At 44.3% G+C, this 18,474-nt stretch overlaps 1 protein-coding gene across 18 annotated transcripts in view; it reads right to left on the reverse strand.

The window, feature by feature from the left end:
• The window catches only part of KALRN (kalirin RhoGEF kinase), a 608,090-nt gene that overhangs the window by 224,512 nt on the left and 365,104 nt on the right, over positions 1 to 18,474 (reverse strand). For all 18 annotated transcript variants that reach the window (XM_064494426.1, XM_064494420.1, XM_064494419.1 and 15 more), the window contains exons 19-25: positions 16,212 to 16,326; positions 12,605 to 12,720; positions 11,980 to 12,102; positions 5,911 to 6,093; positions 4,533 to 4,651; positions 1,625 to 1,691; positions 946 to 1,055 (exon numbers count right to left, since the gene is read on the reverse strand). In XM_064494426.1, the coding sequence (XP_064350496.1) occupies positions 946 to 1,055; positions 1,625 to 1,691; positions 4,533 to 4,651; positions 5,911 to 6,093; positions 11,980 to 12,102; positions 12,605 to 12,720; positions 16,212 to 16,326 (833 nt within the window). The remainder of the gene's footprint in view (positions 1 to 945; positions 1,056 to 1,624; positions 1,692 to 4,532; positions 4,652 to 5,910; positions 6,094 to 11,979; positions 12,103 to 12,604; positions 12,721 to 16,211; positions 16,327 to 18,474) is intronic.

Raw genomic sequence — 18,474 nt, forward strand, 5'->3', positions numbered from 1 at the left:
CTACATTAAATAAAGTCAAAAATTCAGTTCTCAGTAGCACTAGTCACACTTCAAGTGTCCAACAGCTGCACATGACCAGCAGCTCCTGTAGAGCACAGCACAGATGTGGACCATTTCCCTCCCTGCAGAAAGCGCCACTGCACAGTGCGGGGTGACTGCTGTATGTCAACGTTATGTCTTGTGTCTTGAGGTTCCCTCTCTTTGTACTTTGGAAACTGAGTACCATTAGCTGGTTATATAACTAACCAACCAATGTTCTGGCTGACCCTTTGTTAACGACGGAATATGTTGTTTAACATGCTGTAGAAAGATACTTAAATCAAGTTAGGGGCTGGAAAGAAATGAGTTGTGAGGTTTTAGGGCTTTATGATTCTACTTATTTCAACAAAACATACAGGGTCGATGGATGCTCTAGCCTATAAGCTGTCAAAAAATATGTTCCATGAGGTATTTTGATTCTCTCTCTCTCTCTCTGTAGCTGTTTTGCTTGAGGGTGAGGATGATCAGGTAGTTGGGGATGGAGGAAATAGGTTGAAAGAAAACTTCAATGGAATTTGAAACCTAAGGCCCACAGGGTGGAACGGTTAGCCTCGGATGAATTCTATTGTCAGAATTCCCCACAGTTCCAACGAGGAAAAGCTACTTTTATTTCCTCAAAGCCTGGCTATCATTCTGATTGGGTATAAAGATGTTAGGTCCCTTAGGAGATCAGGGGAGGGACACTGCTGAATACATGACTTCACCCTTCACTAGGAATTTAGGACTACTGTGGAGAAAGAAGGGTGGGTGAGAAAGAAGTCTGACAGCAAGTGACTTAGAAAATGTAACCAGCAACACCTGACCGGGAGAGCCTTCCCAACCAGCTTTGGTCCACTAGTGGGGCAGCTGTGTTGTTGGGTACTTTTGGCCCTAAGAGTGCTCCACTGAAACCCTCCACCAACCTACTTGTTATGAAAATCGTAGATCTCCTGGATGTTGCCAAAGATGATATGCTCCTTATTAAGGATCCCAGCGGGGATCTCCTCCACACCACTGGTCATTTCCCACAGGTAGGTCTGTAAGACAGCGACAGTCCCATCACTGGCAAGCACTGCCCCAGAAACACACATGAAGCAAACAGGGCTTCAACCCTGTGGGGTAAGGCTCGGACTGGGGACACATACAGAGAGTAAAAAGTGCGATGGTAAGTGAGCAGAAGGGGAAGGGGAAAACCTGAATGCCCCATCATCTTGAACTGCTGCTGGGGAAACTCCCATCCTGGACTTCAGCAAGAGCACAACTCCACACCCTTTTCATCTATTAAATGTGTGTGTCGGGGGAGGATGCAGACTTTCAGACTCCACTTAAGTTCACTGACTGTGTCATGGTTTTTATTTTGAATTCAAGTGTCTTACATGCTTTTCTTTGCTGAGTCTAGTTCCAGTCTGAGAAAAGTTTTCTTTTCCAAAGCACTTTAAACTCCCATGCAATTATTACTGACTCTAGGAAAAAGATGTCCTCTGGTTGGCTTTTTATTCTCCAGGCTCTGGGAGAAGACAGAGAGGACTGAGCTCCTCTCCAGGACTTGATGTGGCAAGCACATCGTTTTCTAACACAGCTGAGGACTGATTACTGTAAAACTTACCTCTAAGCACTCGTGTAAGTCCCTCACGTAAGCCTTCTCTGTCTGGAGCAGCTCCGCCATGATGAATCTAGAAGGAACCAATGGGCTTTTTCGGTTAGAGAGGTACTATCTCCCTTCCTTCAAACTTCACAGCCCCCTGCTCCCAGTATTCATGACATCCTGGACGCTCTATCTTTCTACTTTACCAATATACCTTTCTTCCTTTCTCACAACTCCTTGCTGAGTATTATCCTCCAAGTCCCTGTCTCTGATCATTTGCTCTGTATCCCTTCAGCATGTCTGTGCTCAGTGGTTCCATGCTCTCCCCCTTCTCCACCCCGGTTCCACCATGTTGTGACTCTCTGCTGGCACATGTGTGCTTGTGTGCATGGGGGCACAAGTTTGCAGCATTGCTCACACTCATTTCCACCAACTAGACAGCTTGAATCTCAGGTCCCCACATTTCTCTTACAGCTCCCAGAATGATCATTCCTGTTCAGCAGAACTGCTGACTTATTAAACCAAAACAGTTCACGGTACTGTAGGGTAAACCAGGTTTCAAAGCCAGAAACAGATGGCCAAGCAAGACACCACCACCGAGACGGGGGATTAGCAAAGTTTTTTCTGTAAAGAGTCAGACAGTAGACACTTGTGGGCCATTCATTCTCTGTCACGACCACCCAGCTTTGCTGTTGTGTGTGGAGGGAGCCACGGACAATATGTTTAAAAAAACAGTGTGGCCAATAGAACTGTTTATGGATAGAAAATAACTTTAGATAATTTTCACGTCACAAAATCTTCTTCTTTTGATATTTTTCAACTCCTTAAAAATATTTAAAAAATAATTTTTAGCTTAAAGACTACATAAAACAGGTAGTGGGCCAGATCTGGCCTGTAGGCCATAGTGCGCCGACCTCTGGCTTTGAATGGGGCTATTTTTTATCACAAACTGCACAAACTGCTGTGCATGAAATTGAGCGTGTGTCAGCACACGCTAACAAGGCCAAGTGACTGCTCTTCAGCCTCCCATAAAGAGGAGCCTGTGCTGTGCATGTGCAAGAAGAGGGCTCCCTCCTCCTTGGGCCCCTAAACAACACAAGGTACTTAGAGGGTGTTAAACTAATGACGCGTGGCTTCATCACAGTGTACCTACATTTTCATTTCTGTTTTCTTTTTTTCACAAATTTGTATTAGAAAAGGTGCTTCCTAGCTGGCATGTGATATGCAATAATCTCTAATTTAGCACAAAGTATATATTTATACATTTATCTTAGGCTTTCTATGTCAAGTTTTCATTGTACTTCATAACGAGAATTCCTATTTCCAAGGCGCTTCATTACATGAACATTTTTGAGAAAGATTGTCCCCAAAGGGTGTCCTGTTAGAAATTTCATAAGAAAAATTAAAACGAGCAGCATCTTTTCCTGAACCTTTATCTTGGTGGGATTTTCCTTAAAGCAATACCTGGTTTTAGCAGGGGCCTTTCTATTAAAATTAAAGTATTAATTAAAAAAAATCCCTTTTGCAGGAGTTAATGAGCCACTCTCTTACTATTCTTACTCCATTGGCAGAGAGGAAAATGCAAGAGCTTTGAAGTCAGACAAATAGGAATTGAATTACGACTGCTGTTTACTAGAAGTAGGACTTGCTTCTCCAAGCCCCAGACTCCTTACTTATAAAACAGCTGATCACACAGGGCTGCTGCAAGGATTAAACAAGATCCTGTAAGCAAAGTTTCCAGGACACTGTAAGTGCTTGGTAAACAAGGAGAGAAGGAAGATCAGAAGGAACGTAATCCCACACGCTTTGCAAAGTCGTCTTTGATTTTACTGCCTAGGGTTGTGGCATGCTTCTACCTTCTTCTCCCTTTTCTTCATCTGCTTTCTGCAATTTTGCCTGTTTTTCTTTGTAATTTAGCTCTAGTACCCTCGACCCCATTTTGTTTTATTTTCTACCCACCCCTTACCATCTTCTGGCTATTTGGTGTCGCGGAGAGAGCCTGGAAGGGAGATCCGGCCTAGTGTCATCTCCTCATTCCCCTCCCTGTCATGAGTTGAACTGTGTCTCCCCTAAAATGCATATGTTGTATCCCAACCCTCAGTACCTCAGATATGACCTTATTTAGAAATAGAGTCATTACAGATGCAGTCAGTTAAGAGGAGGTCATTCTGGAGGAGGGCGGGCCCCCATTCCAAAATGACTGGTGTCCTTAAAGGGTAGGGGGTGGAATCTGGACACAGGCATATATTCAGGGAGAAAGACATGTGAACAAGAAGACAGCCATCTGTAAGGCAAGGAGAAAGGCCTGGAACAGAGCCTGCCCCCCCAGCCCTCAGAGGGAACCAACCCTGCCATCACCTTGATTTCAGACTTCCAGCCTCCAGGTCTGTGAGATAATACATTTCTGTCGTTTAAGCCACCCAGCTTGTCAGAGTCTGTTGTATCAGCGCTAACAAACTAATACACCTCCCAGATGAAACACTAGCTCTGACTTCACAGACCAACTTCAATTTCTTCAGCTCCAAGGGACCTGTGGTCCTACTTCGTTTTGATAAAGTCAACTACAGAGGACTTCTTAATCTTAGGATACACTATTTTTTTCCCAGCAGTATTCAAAAGGAATCTATCAAAATATTCTTCATAAAGCCCTTGCATATCCTTAGATATGTGTGAGTTTGCAACACCAATATAAAGAAAGCAGAGTGATCAAGACATGGTTTGTGACATTGACATGGTTCATCATTTGCCCTAACAGTCCTTGGCTAGTGTGAAATGTGGGTGGGAGCATCACGTCTGTCCATTCCAACCTCTGTAGGTGGTCACGAGGACACAGCAAGCTGACTAAAGGGATGGGAGGCACTGAAAGCCAAGCACAGTCAGAAGAGCCTGCCAGTTGGGAGGAGATGCCCTCCCCGCCCCCAAGACATACTCTTTCTTCCGGGCTGACTTCCGCTTCTCTTCATTGACCTCGTGGTTGGCGTCCCGGAGCTTGACCTCACGATCTGAAAGGCTTGCTGGGATGATGTCCAGCTCCAGGTCCTTGTTATCCTACACAGAGAGATTGCAGAGGTCACCTTGGAGATGCTCAGGGAAAGCAACTCACCAGAGTTGGGGGAGGTGGTGGAGGGGAAAAACAGAAAGATATAATGGAGAAGTATGAGAAAACAGGGAATCCCACTAACTGCCACCCACTCTTCTTCAGGGGATAATTTTTTTTTCAAATAAGAAAAGTATGAAATGCTCAGGTCAAATGCTTAGGGCTAATACCCACAACAAAGAAAAAAAAATACAAACATATTTGATAATTAGTGTCATATTTCCCAAAGGATTTCGATCTTGATTGTATCTACAAACACACACACACACACAAACACACACACACATCTAAATTAGTCCAAGATTGCTTAGTAACAGTTAAAACAGCTATGAAACAGATATATAAAGACAAGAAAACTTTCATTTGCCAAGGGAAAAAATAAAAGTAAATATTTTTATTAAAACAAGCAACTTCTTTTGGAAATAGAAAGCTAAATGATAGAACAATTACTGAATTTTCTAATTACCCTTCCCTACTTATTTCAACACTGTTTGGTATTTATATAGGATAAAAACCTCTAGGAAAAAAGTCTCACAGGCTAAAGCCTTGGGGAAACGTTAATTCCCCCAATTGTAGTGGTTTGACCACTCTACTCTCTAGTCTGCCCTGCTTCAGAGTATGAGCCTATTTAAATTAAAGAATTAGAAATCCTAGGATTAAATTTCCAGCCTATATTTAGTTCTTAATTCATGGGTTACTGACCCCTATTATAAAGAAGAGATTAAAAGTCAGTCTTCCCTTGCTTCCTGGCAAATAGTACTTCTTTTCAGTTGAAATGTCAAATAGACTTTACACAAATTACATCCCTTATTCTTGAAAGAGCACCATTATACATACTGGGGACTCTAATCATTTGCTGATTAACATAATTGGATGCAAGACTGTTCTGATGAAGCCAAGATAAAGGGTTTAATCCTCAAAGTCAACAGTTAACTCTACATAAAGAAAAACTCAGTTCTGTAGCCATAGCCCCATCCCTGGCCAGCCAATTTTGCAATATACATATATAGCACCAGTCATGGAGAGCCGGAGGCCAATGACTCAGTAAGATCCAGCCCCTCCACGGGAAAAACCACACAAGGCAAGTGCTCTAGGGGTCAACAGCTGGGAAGATTCCTCTGCAAACCCAGCTTCTCTCCATGGCGATGAGCAGCAGTACTGAGGGAGGTGGGAAGGGAGGATGTCCCAGCTGGGCAACCCCCACACCTACCTCTGTGTTGACTCCTAGGGCTTTCTCCAGGGAGTACCGGTACTTCCCCATCCGCAAGGAGAAGTCTCTGTAATGCTTGTCCACCGTGGTCACCCATTTCCTGATCTCCGTAGCGTGAATGTGGCCCTTTTCCACAAAGCTATCGGCCAGCTGAATCAGAAGCTTCACCTTCTCCTTTGTTTGCTGCCCCAAAAGATAGTTGTAAGTTACTAGATTACATTTACTCTCATGGCCCTTCACCCCACCCCTCTTTCCTTCCTCACAGCAGCCAGAGATACCTCAGAGCCAGACTGCCTGGGTTTATATCCCAGTGCTGTCACTAACTGGCTGGGACATCCTGAGCAAACTACTTAAGCCCTCTGTGCCCCAGTTCCTTTATCTGAAAAATAGGGATCATAATAGTACCTACATTGTAGGGTTGATATGAGCATTACCAGAGCAGACAACGTAGAGTGTGTCTGGAACACGGTGCTTACAGTAAGAACTCAGTAAGCAATAAGTATTAGCCAGTATGACTATTGATGTAAGAACCTCTTACAATAATATATTACTTTATCAGTTTACAGAGTATGTTCATGTCACATCCGAGCCCCATTTGAATCTTAAAGCATCCCTAGGAGGCAGGTGGAGGGAGGTGGTGAGGGGTCTCTCTGAACCACAGATGAAAAACGCTGAGGCTTAGAGACTTAGGGCTTGTCCAACTTCATACAACCTGTAAGTGATAGCGCCTGTCTGCCTGTGGTCCACAGTTCCTCATTCTCTCCCTGCACTGTCCTGGTCTGAAGCAGGTTTTCTAGACATCAGTGAGTTAGCATGCCAGGATCTAAAAAAACCCAACTACCAGATTTAAGGGTAAAGTCTGTTCCTTTCACCACCAAGATATTGTCTTTAGTTACTATGAGAGAGAGAGAAAGAGAGGTGGGGAGGAGGGAGAGGGAGAGTGGGAGAGAGAGACTTAACGAAGTTAGCATCCATTACAGGGCTAATGGAGTGGAGCCCTGACATTTATTGGGTTAGTTTAATTTCTAACAAGAGTGTCTTTAACACCTACTCTGTCTACAGCACTGTGCAGAGAGATGTGGGGACAGCCTTGGGGGGTAAACAAAAGAAGAAAAAGAGGTCTTCATTTTCTGCAGACAGTCTATACCTCCATAGAGACAAGATTTTCACACAGAGTGGTTAAATAACTCAGGGCATTGTGTAACTGAATATTGGAATGAGAAGTATGTATAGTTAACATCGCAAGAATTTTAAAACCGGAAAAAAACGAAGGTGGGCTGACAGGGGCAGGAAAGGTCTCAGGGGGGAGGCAGGACGCACGCTGGGTGAGATATTAAACTGGAGAGGTTGTCCCAACAAGCAAACGCTTGCTCATCTTTCATCTTAAGTTTGGGTTTTGAAACTCTAAAACCTATCAAGAAAGCCTGATAGATTTAATTTAAGAGAAAGGAAAGAATATTTAAATAATATTCCAAGAAGTAATCTTTTATCTTTTGGAATGAGGGGAAGGTAGGTCCAAGGTTTGGATCATGCTACAATCTGCATAAGTGAGGGAATCTGAGGCAGAAAAATCACCGGAGCAACAGTAGAAAAGACAGAAGAGCCTCTCTTTCTTTATGCCTCACCTTTCCAGGCTCATCTACAGCCCCTCTCATGAGAGATTAATCCTCTCAAAGAATGTGAGCGCTTTCTGACGGGAGGCAAGTGGAGAGGACTTGACCTGACACACGGCCAGGGCTCTAGCTCTCCAGCAACTCACTCAACACATCTCAGCCTCTCCTCTCTCAGGACAGTGGGCTGGTACCCAGGGCTGGGAGGCAAGGAGCTTTGGTGTGAAGGAAAGAAGGTGGGTGTGAGGACAGGAGAAACACCTCCCTAACCACAAAAAGGCAAAGAATAATAGCATTGGGAATTGGTTAATAAAAGATATCTGGTGTTCCAAGGACTTCGATCTTAGCGCATTTAGGGCTTTTTTCCCTCTCTGAAAACAATTTTTCTTAGGTTTGTTATTTACTTAAAACAGAGGTAAACCTTTGTAGCTATAATCAAGAAATCCAGCTTTATAGAAAAGACTTGGAAATACATATTTATTCTCTGCTCTTGGTAAGGAGACTTGAACAGGAGATGGAGTTTTATAAAAGCCAATTGGTGGCAGCAGTCCTACCAGAGCAGCCCTATCAGAGGAAACTATATCCTGAAACATCAAAGCTAGGGAAGAAGGGAAGCTAAGTCATGGGTGGTGGTCGTGTATCCCTGATCCCCTCCGATGAGCTGACCAGGTGACGCGGCTGCTGGAACTGCCCTTGGTCCCGGGCGACATCCCAGTTCTCAACTCCAGAGGTGAGACCATGCCACATGTCTTGTTCTTCCTGTGAGGCTGAGTCACTCAGCTTTTTCTGGGCTCCTGAGAGGTCCTACCGCATACCTTCTGTCTTCTTTATTCCCACATACAGCCATACAATAGCTTTTCCCCTCCGTAACCTGAGCCAGTTTGAAACTCAAGTCTTGCCACCAGGAAGAGTGACTTATATAGACAGATAAAGGGGGGTCAGACGTGCTTGTGTGTTAGATTCAGAAGTATGGACACAAACTTGTGGGCAAAGGGAGGGTATAATTCATTTGGGCCTGGAAATTTGGAGCTGACATCTCACTTATCTTGGGCTTCTTGTGTCCCCTAATGTGTATTTTGCCCTTTCATTTTGACTTCTATGGTATCTGCTGGGAAAGACAGAGGTGATAAATACAAGTTCAGTAGTTCTGTTTTTCTTTTTCTTTCTCCTCCTTCCTTCGATCAGTAAATATGACACCATCTTCCTCTAATCAGAGAACCTTACTCTGAATGCAGTTTGTAAAAAGCCCTTCTGGTGTCTTCAGGATATCTCATTAAGTCTTTAAAATTTAGCCTTTTTGATATTATTCTTATAATCTCATTATAATCTTCCAATTGGCCTTGCATTGCCGATATGACCCTTGTATGTACTGACACATTCTTTTTAGGTATAACTTATTGAGCTCCCTGTGTGAGTGAACAGTTTCTTGAGATGTATCTTCATATACATTCCACACAGGAGAGAGTTTGTCAATATACAAGCATGAAAAAGTAAACTTTTCAAAAATGTCCACCACACAGGAGCTACAGAAACAGAAACACGTCCATCTTTTATCTGAACTGCTTAGACTCTACTTTTCTCATAGAAAGTGTGTCTCTGACAAGCCCAGGGTTCCCTTTTGCTGGCTATCTGAATTCCAAGACATAATTTAGTTCAGCTAAGGCTCCAGTCACTTTCATTACCACCTAATTCTCTTTTGTTAAGAAGTATTTAGTCCATTTATATCAGAGCTTCTTTCAATTTCAGAGAGAAAATAATCAGTTTAAAAAAGTGTTTTCTCAACATCATCTCTCACTGAGAAATGTAAATAAAAACCACGGTGAGATACGACTTAACACCCTCTAGCATGGCTATATAAAAAGACAGCTGATAGCCCGCGCTGGAGAGGATGTGGAGAAGTCAGAACTCTGATACACTGCAGGGGGAATGTAAAATGGGGTACACACCTTGGGAAACCGTTTGGCATTTCCTCAGAAAGTTAATACAGAGTCAGCACATGACCCAACCATTCCACCCTCAGGTATTATCATTTTTATTCTTACATTTGTGCATTGCTATATAGAAAGTACCTTTTTATATTCAGTGTTTCTTCTACTTGATCTACTTCTTTGGAGCAGAGTATAATACTTTAATATACTCAGTATACTTTATTGCCTTGCTCATTCATAAGGTCCACCATACTTACTGTCTTATGGTTTAAGGTCAATTTGGTTTTCATTTCAAATTCACTTTATTGGTCATAAGACTAAAACCAAAGATGGCTGGCTAAGAAAGATTTGCTTCGAGGAAGTGGGACTGGGTGAGGCACGAGGTTATTGCTTTTCATCAGAAACTCTCCAGCTGGGTTTGTTATCTTGTAGATATTCTCATAACAAATAGCCTTGAGACTTGGATATGATAGCTGGGAGGATGACAGACATCCCATTAACAGAAATAGTTAAGAGGGAGAGAGAACAGACAGAGAGCCAAAGGAAAAGAATCATACTAAGAAGAGATTTGGGGAGGAAGTGTTGTTGAAACCTACCACAACTTATTTCCCCTATGTTCCCAAATATCTGTAATCTCCCTTCAATGCAAAAGATACTGTTAGGTAAGTGAATAAAGCATAGTTCTTGTCCTTGTGGGACAACACTGCACAGAGATCACTGGGAGAACAGGACAGTCCATGCCTGGTGCCTTGAGGGTTATACCGACCACAGCTGCAGCACAGAGCCAGGCCAGATGGTACCCTGGCAGGTATGCAGGATCACACAGGAGGAGCCACTGAGGTAGAAAGGTGGGATCTTTTTAAAAGGTAAAAACTAGAGGGAAGGGATGGGTATTCTAGGCAGAGAAAAAGAAATGGTACAGAGACAAGAAAGGAAATGTTGGATCCCTCAGAGGGCATAAAATTTGCACAAACAAATAACTGAAGACACAGCTGGGGCAGGAAGGTGGCACAGTTGTAGAAGTTGTTGAGTGTCAGCCTGAAGGCACCGGAGAATCATTAAAGTTCTTGAGCTAGGTGGTCATAGCCCAAAGGAGTGTCTTAAAGATGAACACCAGTGAAGGGCAGGAAGGATTGGAAGGAAGGAAAGGGAAAAGCATGGAACCCAATTATGGTGGTAAGAATGTGAGTAGAAAAGAGAAAGACAGGAAGAGGATGGATGAATTGCAAAGGAAGGATAAGTTAAACTGACTAAATGATTCTCCACATTTCCTCTTTGGTTAGGGCAGAGTCTGATCCTAGGAAGCTCTGGGTATCTGCTGTGATCCATCCTTTGTGAGTAGGAACACCAGTGGGCCTGATTCCATTCAGCCTATGCATGGGTCATTGTTGACATTAATTGGAGAGGGAAAGAGAGATGCAAAGTGGGTGATTCAAAACCATTTTCACTTGGATTTGGAAAGGGTTCTGTGCATCTGCCACCTTCCTAGTGCTGTTTGCTCTAGCTGGTAGTGAGATGGGTCTCTTATCTGCACTGACAGCTTCTCACATTGCGTGAAGAGGTCCAAAAGCTCGCGAGCATGCAGGGAAGGTTCCCCACTACCAGGACTTCACAGTGTAGGAGTTACAAAGTGGATAAGCACTTCTGAAATACTAGCTCTGGAATGAGGCTAAAGGCCTAATTTTGTTGCAGCAAATTAGAGGGACTATTGCTGTAGTGTCTGAGGATCTCTGGGTAAGACAGGTATTCCCACAAAAGCAGATCTCCCCCTGGGAAGAGCATCTGTCATGCGTGGCAGTGATGCCAAGAAAGGTCCTCTGTGGCTGGGAGCCCAGCATGAGGGACAAGGATGCTACAAAGAGGGAACTGAGACAGATCAGATTTCATTCAAATCCAAGCATCCTCAGATCAAATCCTGGCTGTGAGAACAGATGAAAAGGAGATTTCCTCCCATGACAGCATTGTCCCCCTCAGTGTGAACAGGGGCGTGAGGGTGTGTGGTATGTGCACCAGTGCGTGTTTTGCTCCCCAGAGACCCCAGCCTGGCTCATCTGCAGGGCTGAGGCCAGATGGAAGTCATCAGCTCCAGAACTAAACTCACCTGCCTTGTGAACCCACCCATGGCCACTGGCCCTTCCCATAAGGTGGATGTCCTAAGCCATTCAAATGCCAAGAATCCACGGCTGGGTGCAGATCTTCCCACAAGCAATGTGCATTTCACACAAATGCGTTCCCTCGCCATATTTGGTCTGAGAGAACACAGCAGATTCCAGAGTGTGAAGCACGAAGATGAGCACTGTTTGGAAGCACAGCATGCAGGAGCTGATTTCCTGCCTGCAGAGCCTCTGCCCAGCAGCTGCAGCTCTTTGGATGTTGAGGTTTCCAAGGAGATGATCCTACCTGTGCTTCCCCCCATGCCTCTGTGGTCAAGCCCTTCTGCATATAGAGGCTGTTCTCCCTTCCACAATGTGAGACTGACCAGCCCGGGCAGTGCTGTGTGGATGTGGGGAAGGCTCTGGGATGCTTCCTACCTTGGCAGGCACCCTGAATTCCCCATATTCTTTCAGCAGTTCCTGAGTTTCCTCTGTGGTCTCTCCAGTGGAGGTATGTGTTGAGAGGTAATATTCACCTGTTTCTTGGATCCAGTCTAGCGCCTGTGGGAGGAAACAATCCACTCAGTGCCCCTGAAAGCCAGCTGTTAGCAGGAAAACATGCTAATGGTCTGATGTGAAGGTTTGTGATTTGGGACAACATGATGGATCTGGGAAATGCTGGCATGATTCCATCAGTACTTAGTCTGGAAGTTAATGTTATGAATGAGCCCTCCCTTGTTAGACCTGGAACATCCCACCAGCAAAGAGAGTGTCTTGTTCATTAATGGGGAATCTTCGAGGCCAGGCCCAGTATCACCCATGAGTTAGTAACAATCTGCCCCCAGCATCTTCTCCCAACTCCTGGTACCAAACTCTGAAGAGAGTGCTTGGTGAAGGCTGAATGCCTGGTCAGTGACAGCCTGTTTTTCCCTCTCCTCATCCCCACCTCCCATCTCTACTCCGCCTCTGCTCTGACCCTCTTCTGGACTGCCCCAGTCTTGGTCACCTGGGCCTCTGCATGGCCCCCAGAACTGAGGCGAAGTAGGGAAAGCTCTGAACATACCTGCTTAGCGCTTCTCTCAAACACCACGTATTGCTGGCACTGGTCTAACCGCCGCTTCTTCAAGGTCCAGAAGTGCAGGACACGATTCTCCCTCTGTAAGAGCTCACTCAAGATGGCTGCAGGGCAGAGACGGGCACTGGTCACAGGAAGGCCCTGAACAAATCTGACCAACCGCTTCAGCCCCACATCCCAGGTGCCAGATAACTGTGACCTTCAAGCCTCCCCACAGGACTAATCCAGGCACCAGAAGCAAGGGAGCAATCGCTCAGTCCAGAGAGAATTTCCCAGGGGAGAGACGATCAGGAGGTCTGGGAAGAGGACCTGGTGATGAGGTTCCATCAATAAAGGGGGAAGAGGATGTCCCCAGGGTGACTTAAAAGTGACCCTGATTCTCTTCACACCAAAGCTAGTCCTTGATGGTAAGAGACCTCGGGAAGTGTAGGTTCCCAAAATAATAACTAATTCAACTGTAGCCTCGGAGAGCGAAAGGACCTGACAGGGATCCCAGGCATTCCTGAGGGGTTCTCAGAGAGGGAGGGAGGGAGCAGAGGGCTGAGGACTGGGATGACTGCATGGATGACCCACATCACAGACCACACTCTCTGCCCTGTACGAGAGGCCGTGCGCTCAGCACTCTAACATCAGAACCTCAATCTTAACACTTCCGAATTGTGGGCAGAGGGAAGCTGTGTTGGAATCATGTCACCACGGAGTCATGTCTCTAGGCCCAAATTTCCATGTTGTTTTAGAACTGATCATAAAACAAGCTAAAATCTGTCCCTCATGTTACCTCTAATGACAGTGAGTGTGAGGATGTGCATGTCGGCCGGTAGCCCCACGGTGGGCCATGGGAGGCGCTATGCGCGTCATCATCCCCACTACTTCTCCTGTTGTTCTAGGAGCTGCGTGGACAGATTTCCTAAGGGTTTAACAGTATGTTCGAAGCTTGAAGCAATCAAATTTACTTTGTATTGTTTGTCTTCTTCTGCTTCCTGTTAAGTGCATTATATACTAATAAAATACACAATAATGATGCTATGAAAAATAATGTCTATTAAGTGCTCACTATGTGGCAGGTGCATATTTTCACAGCACCTCATGATGCATGTACTACTGTTATCTCCATTTTACAGACGAAGAAACTGAGGCTTAGAGAAGATGGTTACCTTGCCCAGGGTCATTCAGACAGAAAAGGGTGGAGCTGCTTGACTTCAGAGCCCGAGTTCTTAGCCACTTTGGTCTCCTAGGTCACCGGAGCTCGAAAGCACAAGTTACTGTGCTCTATGAATAGGACCCAACCCAAACTGCAGTGCTTGTACTTAGAAGTTTTTTGTTGATTTTGTGTACCTTTCATGCCCCATGGAAGTCTGACTCTCTAAGGATAGAATCTGTCTCTCCTCTCTTAGGCTGAGAGCTTTTATGGGTCCCAATTATTCACCCTTATCATGTAACTTTTTAATTTCTCCCCAAAGGGACAAAGGGTACTCATTAACCCCTGACCTTGGACCCCATCATGTGACTTGCTCTGTCACACGGGTTGTTAATAGATAGGACCCAGGTGGGGTTTGAAGTGTGCTTGTGCTTGTGACCTTGCCCTTTGTACTTCTGCCATCACCACTATAAGAAGTTCTCCTGGGTAACTGCTGTCCCTTCAAGCAAGGTCCCAGAATTAATTCCACAGAGCAGACAAGAACCCAACCTGCAGTGAAGGAGCCAAGCCAGCCATACCTGTAGCCTCAAGCAGAACCACATTGCTAAGCCCAGCCAAGACTGCTGGTCCCCAGCCAATGCACAGTCACCTGAACAACAAATGCTTACAGTTGTTGGCCTCTGAATTTTTGTGGTCGTTATATAGCAATAATTGCCCGTGTAACAAAAACTTAAAATAAGTGGCATTGGTTTTGGGCCCAGGCAACAGGCAAAAGGAAAGGGATATAGGAGAGATTATAGGTCCCTGCTCAGGTGGAGGCTTCAACTGGGCACAGACAGTGGGAACCTATGTTTCCTCTAGTCTTTTTTCCTCCTAGTCCAAGCTTTGTTTATTGAGGTCCCTCTATGGTGGCTGAATCAACCCAGCTCAGGTGAAAATCCTAATGAGTCTCAGGTTTTACTTTTGCCCCTTCTTGAAAGGCTTCCTGTGGGTAAACCCTGTCCAGGCCCCACGAAGCTGTAGCACACCCTGCTCTCTCTGGGTGGCCACCTCTCTTGGGAGGAGCTGGGGCGTGCACTCTCAGCAGGCAGCTGGCCTCACCCAAGCTGCCACCTGCATTTGGACATCAGAACATATGCTTTGAAAATATGTAGGAAGGGGAAGGTGACATAATACCAGCCTCTTAGCCATAAATAAGGCAGCACATCTGGAAAAGGAATTCTGCTTCCCTCTCCTATGCAGGGAACTTTGATTCCTAAGTTTAATTCTTCCCAGTGGCCTCTGATCTTCCCACCTCCTGGGATCTCTGAGCAGGAGAGAGGCCCTTCCTAAACAAGATCAGAGCCTCCCATTGTCCACTCGCAGCTCTCCAAGACTGTCCGAACTCCTCACTCCAAGTCAGTGTCACTTCCCTCCCTAGCCTCTGTCTCCGGGGTTGCATTTCTCTGCTGTGTCAAGATGACATTTGTTAAATTCTTCACCCACTCAAAGGCTAATTTCTGCAAGGTCTCGAGTATGTGAGTCCACCAATAATAATTTAAGCTTAACGTGGTCAGCTAATGAGCAATTTTAAAGGTTACTGACTTTTTCCCCATACAATTATAGACTTTATAGACTTCAGAGAGATATTAGAGATTATCTAGGCCAGCACTTAATTAAATTTTATGTGCACAAAAATCACCTGGTTGGGGTTGGATGGGGTAGTTCTTGCCAAAATGCAGGTTCTGATTCAGTAGGTTTAAGTGGGGCCTGAGATTATGTTTCTTGCAAGCTCCCAAGTGATGCCAGTGCTGCTGGTCTGGGGACCACATTTTGAGCATCAAGAGTCTAGACATCGTCTTTCATTTTTAAATAAGAAAACCTTTCCCTCTATTTTGCAGCTGTTATTAAGTTATAGTGAAAAATAAATTCATTATTTAAGAATAATTAAAAAAGAAAACTGAAGTTTTAAAAACTTAGGCAGAAGGTAATAAACACAGGATTAGAATGTGGTTTTATGATTCTCAGTCCCTGCCTTATTCCCAGGCTGTGAGATACCTCAGTCTTGTGCTATTCAGTGTCAGCCACATTTGGCTATTATGTCATAGTCCCTTAGTTGCACTAGGCACATCTCAAATGCTCAACAGCCACATGTGACTAGTGGCTATGATACTGGCATGTAAAGCTGTGTAGACCATTTATTCTATTAATATTTGTCCTATTAATTCTGTTAGCGCTGCTCTAGATGCTAAGATAAATGGAAAAGCTTTGGGGAAATTTTTATCGTCATGTTTCCATTCCAAATCTTGATGCATGTTAAAAAGTTGCCCATGACTCGCCACTGCCCATACATCCCACACCACACTTTCTCTTCTCCAGGCAGAAGGACCGGGAAATCTGAGGTGGCGTGGAGACCAGGTACACAGCCGCTGGTCTGGGCGGCCGACGTGGCTCGAGGCCAGCGGGGCTCAGACTGACCTTTCACTTGCTGCTCAGGTCCTCTGGTGTGGCTGGCGGCGCTGGGCATGCTGACGTTGTTCCTGTGGATGTACTTGAGAAACACCTCAGCGTTCCGCCGCGCCAGGGTGCAGGCCTGACAGAGACAGGGTGTGAAGCGCCACACGTTAAGTCCCAGCCCAGCAGGTGCATATGATCTAAGACCCTGGAGAAGGGGTGCCTGTGATGAGGCATCAGGAGCTGTGGGTGAGCCCGGGGCCCACTTCTGGTTCACGGACCAGTTCCAATGCAGGACGCTCACTCACTCTCGTACTGAGTAAAGAAGAACTTTGCCCTGTGCCTCTCCCCTTTCCATCACAGACAAAAATCAGATCAGCGCCCCCTTGACTACTGCGTGCTGATTCAGTCTGACTAACGTTCACTTTCAGGCTGTTTTCCCTCAGCCACCACAATGTCTCATGTATGAACACTGGTGGGAGCCACTTCAACATTAGCTTAATTTAGACTTAAAGCAAATTTAGTAAACAAACCTGTTAACCATATGTCCCAAATCTAATTGGAAGGTATCCACATTTTAAAAACTTATCTGTCCATCAAAACGCTAATAAACATCCTATTGCTGGGAAATATCTATCATGGAAAGGAGTAAGAGCCCTTGGACCACCGCTTAAGACTCACAACAGCAGCGGGTGGCAAAGAGGGTAGGTCTGTCCCTTGTTCTTGGACCCAGGGAGGAGGCTGAGGCCCAGCAAAGGCAGGAGTCACGAAGCAAGTCAGGGCTAGAACCTAGATCCACTGACAAAGTACTTCTAGTTTTTCCTCAAGACCATACATTTTTCTGAATTTCTTTAAAAAGCAGAATTTTTCTCCATTGGAGAAGTAATACGTGCTAGTCCATTAATTTTTAACCCACAGTTTTCAGAACTGAATTATCTCTAAAGAAAACTGTTAAATTTTAAACCTTTTTACACTTAGCATCTGATAATACAAATTATATGGTAAAAAATTCTTTTCAATGTTGCATTAGCAATAATGGCTTCCGGATGCTCTAGTAAAAGACTGCTCGTGGGTCCATCCACTCTGAGGAGAATTTAACAGCTGGAAAGTGGTCCAAAGCTAAGGAATCCAAAATAGAGGAACTAATGTATACAAATGGAGATGATCTTCTGTCCACTGGGCACGTCATTCCCACAGTAGGGAGTTTCTCAGCTATGGTTTAAGGTACATACAGAAAACACCAGACCAGAACATTTTCTTTTCCCCTTCTTTCAAAAAATATTTAATTTTAAGAAGAAATACCTTTATACCTCTATTGAAAATCTTTGATATGCTCTACTTAAATTGTTTTGATTTTAAACTTTGTTTTATAATAGGGAAGCCTTTTAAAATCATCTTAAGCCCTGTATGGAAGAATTTCTATTTAATCTTATGAGTAAGAGCTGATTACTAAGGGTTCTGATCAAATGCAGGTGCAGATACCAGAGAGATGGCAGAAGGGCAGGGGGAGGCTGTCTTAAAAAAAAGAATGAAAATAAAACTTAAAGAGGTGGTCAAGTAGAGAAAATCCCTAATAAAAGAAAGGCAGTTAGTTAATTACAGAATTGTAGAAAATCAGTGGCAACATGTCAGGGTACAAAAATTCTCTTTTGTACTTTCAGTAACCTGAGAGGACGCAGAACATGAAAGCAAGGAATCTGAGAGTAAATGGAGCCTTTAAATACGTTTTAACATAGAAGGCTCTGTCAGACAGAAGATCAAAGCAGGAGGAAAGAGGCTTAGGAGGCCGTCCCACACCAGCTGAAAGCTGTTCAGAGCAGGCCTGTGCTTCCTCCCTGGGGAGCCAGGGGTCCTTTAAAAACAGAACAAACAAGATAAGGTATTTCTCTCTCTACCCAGTAGAATAAACAGTGTTATATTGACTGGTAACCGATAACTGCTAGATTGATAAGTAAGATGTCTAAATTTATTTCTTCAGTTCCTGCCCTAAATTTTGCATCATCCATTTATAAAAGTTGTATTTTAATACTTTTCTATCTAGGCTTATTTATTTCAATTAGAAATATTTTTATAGTCAAAACATAACTGAGTAAAATTGTGTATTTTTCTCATTTAACATCAATGGGATATCAGGATATTTGTACACAGCACCAGCAGAAATGGTGCATCTGAATTGCCTAATTATACAAAAAGTGCTGAGAGGAATAAAGAATGTTTCAAGTGTAACCTTTCAACCTTTCAAATTAACCAGCCAATATCTGTTCTACAAATGCCTCCTTTTAGATAA

This window comes from Camelus dromedarius, chromosome 2 (genome assembly GCF_036321535.1).
Source record: "Camelus dromedarius isolate mCamDro1 chromosome 2, mCamDro1.pat, whole genome shotgun sequence".
Classification (NCBI taxonomy): Eukaryota; Metazoa; Chordata; class Mammalia; order Artiodactyla; family Camelidae; genus Camelus; species Camelus dromedarius.